This window comes from Hyperolius riggenbachi, chromosome 5 (genome assembly GCF_040937935.1).
Source record: "Hyperolius riggenbachi isolate aHypRig1 chromosome 5, aHypRig1.pri, whole genome shotgun sequence".
Classification (NCBI taxonomy): Eukaryota; Metazoa; Chordata; class Amphibia; order Anura; family Hyperoliidae; genus Hyperolius; species Hyperolius riggenbachi.
This window is the reverse complement of record NC_090650.1, coordinates 175,085,274-175,099,218: the sequence shown is the minus strand read 5'-3', so window position 1 is coordinate 175,099,218 and position 13,945 is coordinate 175,085,274. Positions and strand designations below refer to the sequence as shown.

Sequence of the window (13,945 nt, the reverse complement as noted above, 5' to 3'; positions counted from 1 at the left end):
ATGCACATAATAAGAGACAGCTTTTCACCACTAAATGCACATAATAAGAGACAGCTTTTCACCACTAAATGCACATAAGAGAAAGCTTTTCACCACTAAATGCACATAAGAGACATCTTTTCACCACTAAATGCACATAAGAGACATCTTCTCACCACTAAATGCACATAATAAGAGACAGCTTTTCACCACTAAGTGCACATAAGAGACAGCTTTTCACCAGTAAATGCACATAATAAGAGACAGCTTTTCACCAGTAAATGCACATAATAAGAGACAGCTTTTCACCAGTAAATGCACATAATGACAGCCAGTTGTCCCCAGTATATGTAGCCAGGGTGTATATGTGCCCAGTATATGTAGCCAGGGTGTATATGTGCCCAATATATGTAGCCAGGGTGTATATGTGCCCAGTATATGTAGCCAGGGTGTATATGTGCCCAGTATATGTAGCCAGGGTTTATTGGTGCCCAGTATATGTAGCCAGGGTGTATATGTGCCCAGTATATGTAGCCAGGGTGTATTTGTGCCCAGTATATGTAGCCAGGGTGTATATGTGCCCAGTATATGTAGCCAGGGGGTATATGTGCCCAGTATATGTAGCCAGGGTGTATATGTGCCCAGTATATGTAGCCAGGGTGTATATGTGCCCAGTATATGTAGCCAGGGTGTATATGTGCCCAGTATATGTAGCCAGGGGGTATATGTGCCCAGTATATGTAGCCAGGGGGTATATGTGCCCAGTTCTGATTCTTCTTGACTTGTCAGCAGCATTTGATACTGTGGACCATGAAATACTAATCCAGCGACTGAAGAATTACTGTGGCCTAAGGGGTACTGTTCTTAGCTGGTTTCAGACCTTCCTATCTGGCAGGACACAGCAAGTATGTCTGGGCACACACTACTCTAATCCAGTGCCACTTGCCTATGGAGTTCCACAGGGTTCTGTACTATCACCATTACTCTTTGCAGTCTACATGCTCCCACTGGGCAAAATAATCCAGAACTATGGTTTAGGATACCATTGTTATGCAGATGACACACAACTGTATCTGTCCTTCAAGCCTGGCACCCAAGACCCATCAGCATCCATAAATGCGTGTCTAGTGGATTTACAAAATTGGATGAACACCAGCTGGCTGAGGCTGAACTCTGACAAACAGAGGTGTTGGTGGTAGGTGGTCCACACATGATGGATAAAGTTCAAAACGCTCACCACCTCAAACTAGCAATTGGGGGAGATACTGTGCAGTATAAAGACTCTGTGCGAAACCTTGGGGTGATCCTGGATGGAAATCTAAAACTCAGACAGCAGGTATCAGCTGTCGTCAAGTCTTCCTTCTTCCATCTAAGAAATATAGCGAAAATAAAACACCTTATCCCAGCTGAAGACCTACCTGCCCTGGTTCACGCATTTGTATCCTTCCGCCTAGACTACTGCAACGCCCTGTTAATCGGATCTACAGATAAGGTTCTGCGCCCCTTACAGCTAGTACAGAATGCTGCAGCCAGACTCCTAGCCAATGCCCCCCGCAGCTCACACATCACCCCAGTACTGCAAACTCTTCACTGGTTGCCAGTAAAATGGAGAATCAATTTTAAGATCTGCCTGCTGACATTCAAGGCTCTACACCACATGGGACCCAAATACATAGCGGATCTATTGGAACTTTATGCCCCTCCACGCACCCTCCGCTCTGCCAACAAGATGAAGCTGGTTATTCCCAGGATACACTTAACATTTGGTGCTCGGGCCTTTTCCTATGCAGCCCCTACTCTATGGAACTCACTTCCACAATCAGTACGAGAGGCTCCTTCTCTGGACAGCTTTAAAAAAAGGCTAAAAACTCACCTCTTTTCCCTAGCCTTTGAGACTGCATAATGCAGGGTCACAGCGTTTTGAGTCCCCAGGGAGAAAAGCGCTATATAAATATTATTGTTATTGTTATATGTAGCCAGGGGGTATATGTGCCCAGTATATGTAGCCAGGGGGTATATGTCCCCAGTATATGTAGTCAGGGGGTATATGTGCCCAGTATATGTAGCCAGGGGGTATATGTGCCCAGTATATGTAGCCAGGGTGTATATGTGCCCAGTATATGTAGCCAGCGGGTATATGTGCCCAGTATATGTAGCCAGGGGGTATATGTGCCCAGTATATGTAGCCAGGGGGTATATGTCCCCAGTATATGTAGTCAGGGGGTATATGTGCCCAGTATATGTAGCCAGGGGGTATATGTGCCCAGTATATGTAGCCAGGGTGTATATGTGCCCAGTATATGTAGCCAGCGGGTATATGTGCCCAGTATATGTAGCCAGGGGGTATATGTGCCCAGTATATGTAGCCAGGGGGTATATGTCCCCAGTATATGTAGTCAGGGGGTATATGTGCCCAGTATATGTAGCCAGGGGGTATATGTGCCCAGTATATGTAGCCAGGGTGTATATGTGCCCAGTATATGTAGCCAGCGGGTATATGTGCCCAGTATATGTAGCCAGGGTGTATATGTGCCCAGTATATGTAGCCAGCGTGTATATGTGCCCAGTATATGTAGCCAGGGGGTATATGTGCCCAGTATATGTAGCCAGGGTGTATATGTCCCAGTATATGTAGTCAGGGTGTATATTTGCCCAGTATAAGTAAGCAGGGGTATATGTGCCCAGTATATGTAGCCAGGGTGTATATGTCCCCATAATAGTTAGCCAGGTGTCCCCCCTCAGGAGGGGAGCAGAGAAGAGGGAGAGCGGTGGGCAGCGGTGGAGAAGGGGGGCCATCTCCCCCCTTCCCTCACCTTAAGGTACTCTCCCTCCCTCGCTGTCCCCTCTGGAATGAAGTGCGGTGGCTGTCAGAGGGGCGGAACTTACCTTCCGTGTCCTCCGTCTGGTCTCGTCGCCGGCGCGGGATGATTTGCCACTACTCTGGTCTGATCCAGAGCAGCGGCTGCGGCACCAGAACTTCCGGCCGGCGCTTGGAGCGACACGGAAGGTAAGTCCCGCCCGCTGCCAAGCGCCACCGCCAGTCAGCCACACATCGGAGGAGAGAGCGAGGGAGGGAGAGCACTTAAGGTGAGAGAAGGGGGGGAGATGGCCCCCTTCTCCGCCGCTGCCCACCGCTTTCCCTCCACTGCGCTGCTCTCCTTCTGCTACAGGCGGCTGTCAATACTGACAGCCGCCCGGGACTTGGGGGCTCTTACCGGGATAGCGGGAGAGCCCCCCAAAATCGGGAGAATCCCGACGAAAACGGGACGGTTGGGGACTATGGGAGCTGAGAAGGGGAAAATTATACAGTACAATAAATCTCTGCATTAGCAAACAAAGATAATGGACAGTAGGGGGCAGCAGAGTGTCAACACAGATCAATGAAAATAAATCACAAAGTCGTGGGACATGACACTGACTGCTAGCCAGGGGGGACTTTGCTTTCAATCAGAGGAGGAGGTGGAACACGAGTGGTGTGTGTGTGTATAATTTGGTACCTTCCCATGATTTAATTATGCTGAGCTAAACTCTCTAACTCTAATATAAATATACTGCGGCTGCCTGAAAAAAAAACCTCTCTCTCTCTATATATACACACAGGACACACAGGATTTATTTATGTTGTGCCTGCCTGAACTAAACACTAATATATATACTGTATATATTTTAGAGAGTTTAGTTCAGGCAGCCACAGCATAACTAAATCCTGTGTATATGACAGTTGCACTTCCTAGTATAGACCTCAGTGGCAGTGTCTGAAGACTCTGGGAGGAGGACAGCTAATGAAAACAGAATGAGCAAGAGAAGGGAAGGGGGAAAACAAGAGTCAGGGAGGATATGATGTCAGCCTTAGCTTGGCAAGATGGCCACTGCCTAAAATAGGATTTTCTGCTTTTCCTTTATAAAATTCACAGGAATCAGTACCTGGATAGCACAATACATTTGTTATGTAAGTAGAAGTAGTATTTATCTACTTATATATGTGTTTTTTATTTCTAGGTTAGCATGGGTGTTGCTTGTTCTTTGAAGCTATAATGGCTGAAAACTGAGAAATAATTAATTTTTTCCATTTTTTTCTTAATATTCCCGTTAAAATGCATTTAGAAAAATAAATAATTGTTAGCAAAATGTACCACCCAAAGGAAGCCTAATTGGTGGAGGAAAAAACAAGATATAGATCAATTCATTGTGATAAGTAGTGATAAAGTTATTGGCGAATGAATGAGAGGTGAACGTTGCTCGGATGCATAAGGTGAAACAACACTGAAGGCTGAAGTGGTTAATCGGGCTCACCTGGCAAACTAGTTATCACAGGTGTCCGACTTTGATTTCAGTGATCAAAGGAGCCCTAAGACAGAATATCATCCATGAATTTAATTGAAAAACAAAATATTAAATCTTTATGGCACTTAACTACAATTTACATAATCATTTTAAACGTGGTGTATAGCGCCAACAGCTTCTGTAGCACGGTATATAGTACAAAACAAATACTGGGGAACATAAATACATGAGAAGTTAAAAACACTGTACAATTATGGGCATCCAGCAATTCAAGTACAAATACAATGTGGTTTGAGACATCACCAATATTGGTACAAATTCATACGATAAATTTAAGCAGACTAAGAAACAATAGGAGGAGGTTCTCCCCGTTCAAGCTTACAACCTAGAGTAGCCTTTCTCAAACTTTTTACCTGGAGGATCCCTGCAATGTGCTCATTATTATTCTGATCCCCAATTTAGTGCTTTTTACAGTACCCCCTATTAGAATGTGCTCAAGGAACCCTGGTTGAGAAATCCTGATCTAGAGTGAAGTGGTTGAACATTACATGTTAACAAATCAAGTTCAATATCTTTAAACTAAATTTCTCTGGTTGCTAAAAAAAAATTGTTTCTTCTGCGTGACCTTTTTTTAATCTATTTTACCTTCCTTTTTTAAGCAAGTGCTCCCGCATCTCCCAGAGAAATAACCAGCTTGAAAGAAAAGAAATTAGACTTTGAGACAACTGGGTCAAATACCACCTACAAAGGAGAACACGCTTCTAGAAAAGACACCATGACAGGTATTCCTAACATTTTAAATATTTTTAATACTGGAACATAAAAATAACCCTGTAAAGAATAAACAAAGAGCATTACATAACACACACACACGCACGCAGGCACGCACGCACGCTAAGGATGTCGCGAACCTCCGATTTTTGGTTCGCGAACCTTCGCGGAAGGTTCGGTTCGCGTAAAAGTTTGCAAACCGCAATAGACTTCAACGGGGAGGCGAACTTTGAAAAATAGAAAAAATTATGCTGGCCATAAAAGTGATGGAAAAGATGTTTCAAGGGGTCTAACACATGGAGGGGGGCATGGCGGAGTGGGATACATGCCCAAAGTCCCGGGGAAAAATCTGGATTTGACGCAAAGCAGCATTTTAAGGGCAGAAATCACATTGAATGCTAAATTGCAGGCCTAAAGTGCTTTCAAACATCTTGCATGGGTATACATCAATCAGGGAGTGTAATTAGAGTTCTGCTTCACACTGACACACCAAACTCACTGTGTAACGCACCGCAAACAGCTGTTTGCGTAGTGAAGGCCGTGCTGGACTGGTGAGCACCGTGGCCAGAGTATAGGCCGTGACGTTTTTCAAGCCCATATGGTCGCCGGGCTGTGGTAGCTCAATGATAGAACAACAGTGACTGTCCAGCTGATCAAATTTGGTCTGACCACAATGAAGCAACGACCTTATTATCTTTTGTGTGCCACCCCCACCCGAGACACTCAAATAGCCGGCGGTCATTGCTTCATTGTGATACGCAAGCCCCTTCACCGCGGCAAGGTAATGATCACGAAGGGGGATGGGCACATGTACATGCCTTTTTTTTTGTTGCAGCCGCCCGCTGTGCAGCCAGAAAAATTAGGCAGGCATGTACACGCACCAGAAAAATTAGTGTAGCGGCCGCTGCTAGCAGCGGCCTTAAAAATTCAGGAATCCGCCTACAGTCCTGGACCCTGTTGCTGGTGGCGGAGAAGGCAGTCAAGCGGCCTGCAGGCAGAGATGCTGTGTGTGGGGACTGACTTAGTCTTTGGGCAGGCCTGACCGTGCTTTGCAGACCAGGCATCCGTGGTCAGATAGACCCTTGACCCAACGCTGTGTGCCAGAGATTACACCACTTGCCTTTCAACATCACGGTACAGTTTGGGTATCGCCTTTTTTGAGAAATAATTGCAGCCTGGTATCTTCCACTGTGGTGTGTGGCTTTGGTTTTGTGTGCTGCTTTTTCCTCAGGTGGTCATCCCATTGCAGTTTTTGCTTTTTCGTCATGTGCCTTCATAAGGCAGTTGTCCCTACGCGGGTCTTGGTCTTTCCATGGCTCAATTTTCGGTGGCAGAGAGTACATCTGAGGCAGACACACAAAAAAATGTCCACACCACTGAGCCCTGGGATGACGGCACTTTGGTGATGACTGCCGACGTGGAGATGAGCTTGGATCTCACGATCCAGACACTGGATGGAACCGGTGAAGATGAGGTGGGTGGAGTAAAGCCGGAGCAAGAAGCAGAGGTAGCCGCTAGTTGGGTCACAGTTAGAAGGGGTAGGGGAAAAAGTGGCAGGGAGGCTAGTCCCGAGTTATCCCTCACTAATAAGTATGCTTGTTTGCGTAATATTAGGGAGGATGATTCTGGAGTAGCAATGCTGCAGCAGGATGTGCTCATTAGCAACCAAGGGGCAGACTGCTGTAACGAGAAAGGGAATAGGAGTGTAGCTAAGGCTAGACAGGTACTGGTGGTAGGGGATTCAATTATTAGGCGCACAGATAGGATAATCTGTCGAAGAAACCATGAATGCCGTACAGTCTGTTGCCTCCCGGGTGCTCGGGTTCGGCATGTAGCGGAAAGAATTGACAGATTATTGGTTGGGGCTGGGGAAGACCCAGTTGTCATGGTACACATTGGCACCAATGACAAAGTTAGTGGGAGATGGAAGGTCCTCAAAAATGATTATTTAGGTACTTGGAGAAACTTAAAGCAAGGACCTCCAAGGTGGTGTTCTCTGAAATACTGCCAGTGCCACGTGCTACATCTGAGAGACAGAGGGAGCTTAGGGAGTTAAATAAGTGGCTGAGAAATTGGTGTAGGAAGGAAGGGTTTGGGTTCCTGGAGAACTGGGCAGGTCAGGTACTGAACACTGTCGTGACTTAGGCGACTTCTCTTCTCAGTAACTATGCCTTCAGCTGCACTGAAGGTCCTTTCTGACAGGACGCTTGCGGCAGGGCAAGAGAGAAGTTGTATGGCAAATTGGGACAGCTCTGGCCACAGGTCAAGCCTGCGCAACCAGTAGTCCAAGGGTTCATCGTCGCTTTTCGCAGTGTCTACATCCACACTCAAGGCCAGGTAGTCGGCTACCTGGCGGTTCAGGCGTTGGTGGAGGGTGGATCCGGAAGGACTATGGCAAGGAGTTGGACTAAAGAACGTCCGCATGTCTGACATCACCCTGAGATCGCTGGAGCGTCCTGCCCTTGCCTGCGTGGACTTGGGAGGAGGAGGGTTACTGCCAGTGGTACCTTGATTGCGTTGTGCAGCCACATCACCCTTAAACGCATTGTAAAGCATCATCGACATCTTGTTCTGCAAGTGCTGCATCCTTTCGGCCTTCTGTTGAGTTGTTAACAGGTCCGCCACTTTGTGCCTGTACCGAGGGTCTAGTAGCGTGGCCACCCAGTACAGGTCATTCGCCTTGAATTTTTTGATACGGGGGTCCCTCAACAGGCTGGACAACATGAAAGAGGCCATCTGCACAAAGCTGGATGCAGACGTACTCTCCATCTCCTCTTGCTCTTCCTCGGTGATGGGACGCAACTCCTCTTCCTCCCCCCAGCCACGAACAATACCACGGGAACGTGGAGCAGCAGAAGCCCCCTGTGATGGCTGCCGCGGTTGTTCTCCTTCCGCCGCCTCTTCCTCCTCCACAGAAACACCTTCCTCATCATCACCATCATCAGAGTCTGACTCCTCTCCTTCCCCACACGACTCCTCTTCTTCCTCCTCCTCCTCCCCCCTCTGTGCTGCCGCAGGTGTTGTGGAAACATTGGGTTCGTGTGTAAATGGCTCCCACGACTCCTGCTGCCGTAACTCTTCTTGTTCACGCTCCTCCACAGCTGTATCCACCACTCTACGCACGGCACGCTCCAGGAAGTAGGCGTAGGGGATCAAGTCGCTCATGGTGCCCTCATCGCGACTCACCAGTTTGGTCACGTCCTCAAAGGGCTCCATGACCCTGCATGCATTTCGCATCAGTGTCCAGTTGTTGGGCCACAACATCCCCATCCTCCCAGATTGTGTCCTTGTACTGTAATAATACAGGTACTGGGTGACGGCTTTCTCCTGGTCTAGCAGGCGAGAGAACATCAGCAGGGTGAAATTCCAGCGAGTCGGGCTATCGCAAATCAGGCGTCTCACCGGCAAGTTGTTTCTACGCTGAATGTCCGCAAAGCGTGCCATGGCCTTGTAAGAGCGCCTGAAATGCCCACACAACTTCCTGGCCTGCTTCAGGACGTCCTCTAAGCCTGGGTACTTGGACACAAATCTTTGCACGACCAGATTCAGCACATGTGCCATGCAGGGTATGTGTGTCAGCTTTCCCAAATTCAACGCAGCAATGAGATTGCTGCCGTTGTCACACACCACGTTGCCAATCTCAAGCTTGTGCGGGGTCAGCCATTGCTCCACCTGTTTGTTAAGAGCAGCCAGGAGAGCTGCTCCAGTGTGACTCTCCGCTTTCAGGCAAGACATGTCTAACACTGCGTGACACCGTCGTACCTGGTATGCAGCATAGGCCCTGGGGTGCTGGGTCTGTGTAGCTGGAGAGGAGATCATGGCACCAGCCAAGGAGGAGGAGGAGGATGACGACAGCAAAGCGGTGGTAGCAGGTGGAGAGGAGGTGGCTGGAGGTCTGCCTGCAAGCCGTGAAGGTGTGACAAGTCGGTCCGCTGCACAACCACGTACTCCCTGCTTACTGCCATTGGTCACCAGGTTGACCCAATGTGCTGTGTATGTAATGTAGTGGCCCTGCCCGTGCTTGGCAGACCAGGCATCCGTGGTCAGGTGGACCCTTGACCCTACGCTGTGTGCCAGAGATGACACCACTTGCCTCTCAACTGCATGGTAGAGTTTGGGTATGGCCTTTTGTGAAAAATAATTGCGGCCTGGTATCTTCCACTGCGGTGTACCAATGGCCACAAACTTACGGAAAGCCTCCTACTCCACCAGCTTGTATGGTAATAGCTGGCGAGCTAATAGTTCCGCCACGCCAGCTGTCAGACGCCGGGCAAGAGGGTGACTGGCAGACATTTGCTTCTTACGCTCAAATACTTCCTTCACGGACAGCTGGGTACTGCTGTGGGCAGAGGAGAAGGAACCGCTGAAGGGAAGAGGCGGTGTGGAGGAGGGTGGCTGTGAAGGTGCAAGGGAGAAAGTGGATGAAGACGATGCACCTGAAGAAGGAAGAGGAGAAGGAGGGTGGCTTGTCTTTTGAGGTGTGCTGCTTTTCCTCAGGTGTTCTTGCCATAGCTGTTTGTGCCTTCTCTCCAGGTGCCTTTGTAAGGCACTTGTCCCTACGTGAGAGTTGGCCTTTCCACGGCTCAATTTTTGCAGGCAGAGACAACAGATGGTGTCACAGGAGCCCTAGTGGCTGACCGCACTTAGCCTTCTAAACGGTGCCAGCGCACAGATCGTGCGAACTCTGGTCGCAGTCAATGCGCAGGAACCGTTAAGAATTAGCCGCAGACAACTCAGAAGGGAGCCTGTGAGACACGGGTAATTACAACGTCACCTACTGGTTCAGAGTAAACTGCCACCACCGCGGTTACCATGGGACCGTGGAGCCCACTAACTGACTGACTAGTCCTGCGAATAAAACGGTTAAACACACGGTATTCTGTCTAGCCAACAACAAACAAACAGTAGCGTATCTTCAGAGACCCGGGATCAGTTCTGTGTGTGTGCTGATAAGCAGGGTAGCGGACAGTGAATGACTTGGAGAAAGTCGTTTATTCACGCAATATAAATAATTAATATATACAGACAATTATTAAAATCACAATTATTAAGACAGTAATAGCCAGTATAAAAAATAAAAGAAGGGAGAAAAATACTTAGTTCTGGGAAAGATGTCCTTTTTGTGGGAAAACAGAGTTCTGGGTTTCAATTTGAGTTCAGAGTTCAGACCAGGTGGATGCCAGCATATCCTCAAGCTGGCATCTGATGAGTTCAAGATGTTTCAGTGTGGAGGACACTGAGTTTGGGTCCTCTGCCATTCTTATGCCCCTGCTTCAGTAGGAGGGAGTGAGGGCGGGGAGCCATACACCCCCTTAGAAGATGAGATGAGCCCTCCCCTTGTCCTGGGGGCTAGAAATCATATCTACCCATATATGGGCTCTATCTCACAGAACCGTACAGGTCAGGGCAGATTTATTAACATTTTCAGGTCTGTCTCGATTTACCCAGCGCCCTGATACCAGACATGAGGGGTGGGACCCCTGTGGTATCATCAGGCACTTTCAAACTGCCTAACTGGCAGTCCTTACCTCAGAATGTTCTGAAACTTCCTCAGAACCAGCACCGGGGCTCATGCTACACTTCCCCCACGTTTGGCGAAGCTGCCATCTCAGGAACCCCAGAAATATGACAGATCTGGGAAGTTACGGATTATGCTATGAGACTCAGGTTTATTCAGGATGTGTTCTAGCTGCTAACAGCTGACTTCCCCTTTGATCTTTACCAGTGAGCAAGGTGTCAAGACCTCCCGGAGATTTGTAGCCTGCCTGGCTGCACCTAGGCATCCTGATCACCCCTTGGTTAATTAACATCTACATGAGATCAGCTAGGTGTCACCTTATACCTGATGGATGGGCCATCCGCACAGCTTGAAGCCAGGGACTCTCTGGGCCCAGGCTTATTAGCATATCAAAAGAGCCATCCAGCCTTTAGGATGGTGCTCTCTCTGCTAAGAAAAGGACTTCAGCTCCCCCTACACACTCAACCCAGATTGTATCGATTTGAAGCGCAATCGATGCAGGGAATCGAGTGCGATCGCTTTTTCTTCACGGGCGGTTACAGGACGCGCCTGCGGCCCCGCAACCGTCCGTGACAGCCCTCCCTGGGGAGAAGGCAGATAGACATTCATCAGCAAGATGTGTGTCATTGCCGCTAACCTGCGAGATCTGATCTAGTTCCCCGTTGCAACGGGATAGCCCGTCGGCGTTCTGTTGTCAGCTGCCTGCCTTGTGTTGAATCGCGAAGTCATACTGCTGTAATGACAGGCTCCAACGTAAGAGCTTGCCATTGGTCCCAGCAGTGCGGTTCAGGCAACTCAGGGGATTATGGTCGGTAATGATCGTGAAGGAGCGGCCGTACAGATACGATTGTAGTTTCTGTAGGGCCCACACGATCGCTAGGCACTCCTTTTCAGTTGTGGAGTAGGCTACCTCTCGGGGCAGGAGCTTCCGGCTCAGGTAGAGGATAGGGTGTTCATCTCCTTTTCCATCCACCTGGCTGAGGACTGCGCCGAGACCGTAGTCAGAGGCATCGGTTTGTACAACAAACCGACGACTGAAGTCTGGGGCTTGAAGCACCGGGGCGCTTGCGAGTGCCTGCTTCAAGGCTTGGAAGGCGTTCTCGCAAGCGGGGGTCCAGCTAACAACCTTGGGGTGTTTCTTGCTAGTGGCATCGGTCAGGGGTTTCGCTAAGGTACTATAGGCTGGAACAAATTTCCTATAGTAGCCGGCGGTCCCCAGGAACGCCTGGACCTGCTTTTTCGTGATAGGCCGAGGCCATGCCAGGATGGCGTCAACCTTTCCCGTGTCAGGTTTCAGGGTGTTACCCCCCACCCGGTGACCTAAGTACTGCACCTCGGTCATACCAATCTGACACTTACTCGGCTTAACTGTCAGATTGGCTGCGGCCAGCCTCTCTAGTACCTGGGACAGGTGTTTGAGGTGTTCCTCCCAGGTGGGGCTGAACACCGCAATGTCATCCAAGTACGCTACAGCGAACCCTTGCAGCCCCTCCAGCAGGTCGTTTACGGCCCGCTGAAACGTGGCAGGAGCGTTCTTCATCCCAAAGGGCATCATCGTGAACTCGAAGAGGCCAAAAGGGGTGATGAAGGCCGACTTCTGCCTCGCGTCAGGTGCAAGTGGTATCTGCCAGTACCCCCGGCTCAGATCCATAATTGATAGGTACCTGGCGGACGCCAGCGTATCCAACAACTCATCGATGCGAGGCATGGGGTAGGCGTCTGTAGTGGTGATGGCGTTTAACTTCCTGTAGTCCACGCAGAACCGAGTTGACTGGTCCTTCTTGGGGACCAGGACCACAGGGGCTGCCCAGGCACTACAGGACTTTTGAACCACCCCTAGCTCCAGCATCTCCCTCACCTCTTTCTGCATGTCCGCTTGCACCTCTGGGGAGACGCGGTAAGCGGATTGCCTGATGGGGGGATGGGTGCCCGTATCTACCCTATGCACTGCCAGACTGGTCCGCCCCGGGGCACAGGAGAAGGTGTGCTGGTACGGACCCAGCACCTCCTGCAACTGCTCTTGCTGGGACGAGGAGAGTTGTGGATTGACGCTTAGGTCGCTGTCCACATCTCGTATGTCAGCCAGCAGGTCTAACAGGGGGTCTGCCTCTCCTTGCTCTAACTGGCTGCACACTGGCAGCACATACTTGGTCCTGTCATGGTGGGCCTTCAGCATGTTGACATGAAAGCTTTTCTGTTTCCTGCCTCCCATGTTCACCAGGTATGTCAGAGGGTTTAACCGTTGCACTATAGTGTAGGGCCCCTCCCAGGCCGCTTGCAGCTTGTTCTGCCTCACTGGAAGAAGGGCATACACTTTGTCACCTACTTCAAATGACCTCTCTCCAGCAGTGCGGTCATACCAGAGTTTTTGTTTGGCCTGAGCCTGGGCCATGTTTTCCGTTACCATTTCTGTGAGGGACTCCATCTTGTCCCTGAACTTGAGGACATAATCAACTACAGAGACATCTGTGGGGTCCCCCTTGCCCTCCCACGTCTCCCGCATCAATTGTAGGGGTCCTCGGACATTCCTACCATACAGGAGCTCGAACGGGGAGAACCCGGTAGATTCCTGCAGCACCTCCCGGTATGCAAACAACAGATGAGGCAGGTATCGTTCCCAGTCCCCACCTTGCGACTCAACAAACGTGGTCAGCATTTGCTTCAGCGACCCGTTGAACCTTTCACACAGTCCATTGGTCTGCGGGTGGTAGGGACTGGAGACAATGTGCGTCATCTGTATCTTTTTGCACAGGGCCTCCATGAGTCCGGACATAAACTGGGTTCCCTGATCGGAGAGCATCTCCGCAGGGAACCCGACTCGGGAGAAAATGTTAAGTAGCGCGTCGGCTACCTTGTCCGCTCTCAGGGAGGAAAGTGCCATGGCCTCAGGATAGAGGGTGGCGTAATCCACCACCGTCAGGATGTACCTTTTGCCACTGCTGCTGGGAGTGGGCAATGGTCCATTTATGTCGACTGCCACTCTGTGAAAGGGCTCACCTATGATTGGCAGTGGACACAAGGGAGCTTTGCGGGGATTCCCAGCCCTTTTTACCTTTTGGCAAATGGTACATGAGCGGCAGTAGTTCGTCACATCTATCCGCATTTGAGGCCAGTAGAAATGTCCCCGGATACGATCAAGGGTCCTGTGGATCCCCAAGTGCCCGGCCAGGGGAATGTCATGTGCGGACTTCAGCACATGCCCCCGGAAGGCACTAGGTACCACAAGCAACTTGGTACCCATCCCCATTTCACCTTCGGTGGGGTGTACAGGCTCACTGTACAACTTCCCACCTTCCCAGTATACCTTGAACGTAGCCTCGTCTGTGAGGGGCTCAGAAGCCTGTTTTCTGAGGGCCTCGAGGTTAGGGTCAGTCTGGAGTGCTTGCACAAATG

General features: G+C 49.8%; 1 protein-coding gene across 10 annotated transcripts in view; it reads left to right on the top strand.

Moving 5' to 3' along the window:
- The window catches only part of CTNND2 (catenin delta 2), a 2,713,436-nt gene that overhangs the window by 2,365,528 nt on the left and 333,963 nt on the right, over nucleotides 1-13,945 (top strand). For 9 of the 10 annotated variants that reach the window (XM_068236432.1, XM_068236431.1, XM_068236434.1 and 6 more), the window contains one exon: nucleotides 4,923-5,045. The exons of the other annotated variant lie outside the window; for it this stretch is intronic. In XM_068236432.1, coding sequence (XP_068092533.1) covers nucleotides 4,923-5,045 — 123 coding nt within the window. The remainder of the gene's footprint in view (nucleotides 1-4,922; nucleotides 5,046-13,945) is intronic. 10 annotated transcript variants of the gene reach the window in all.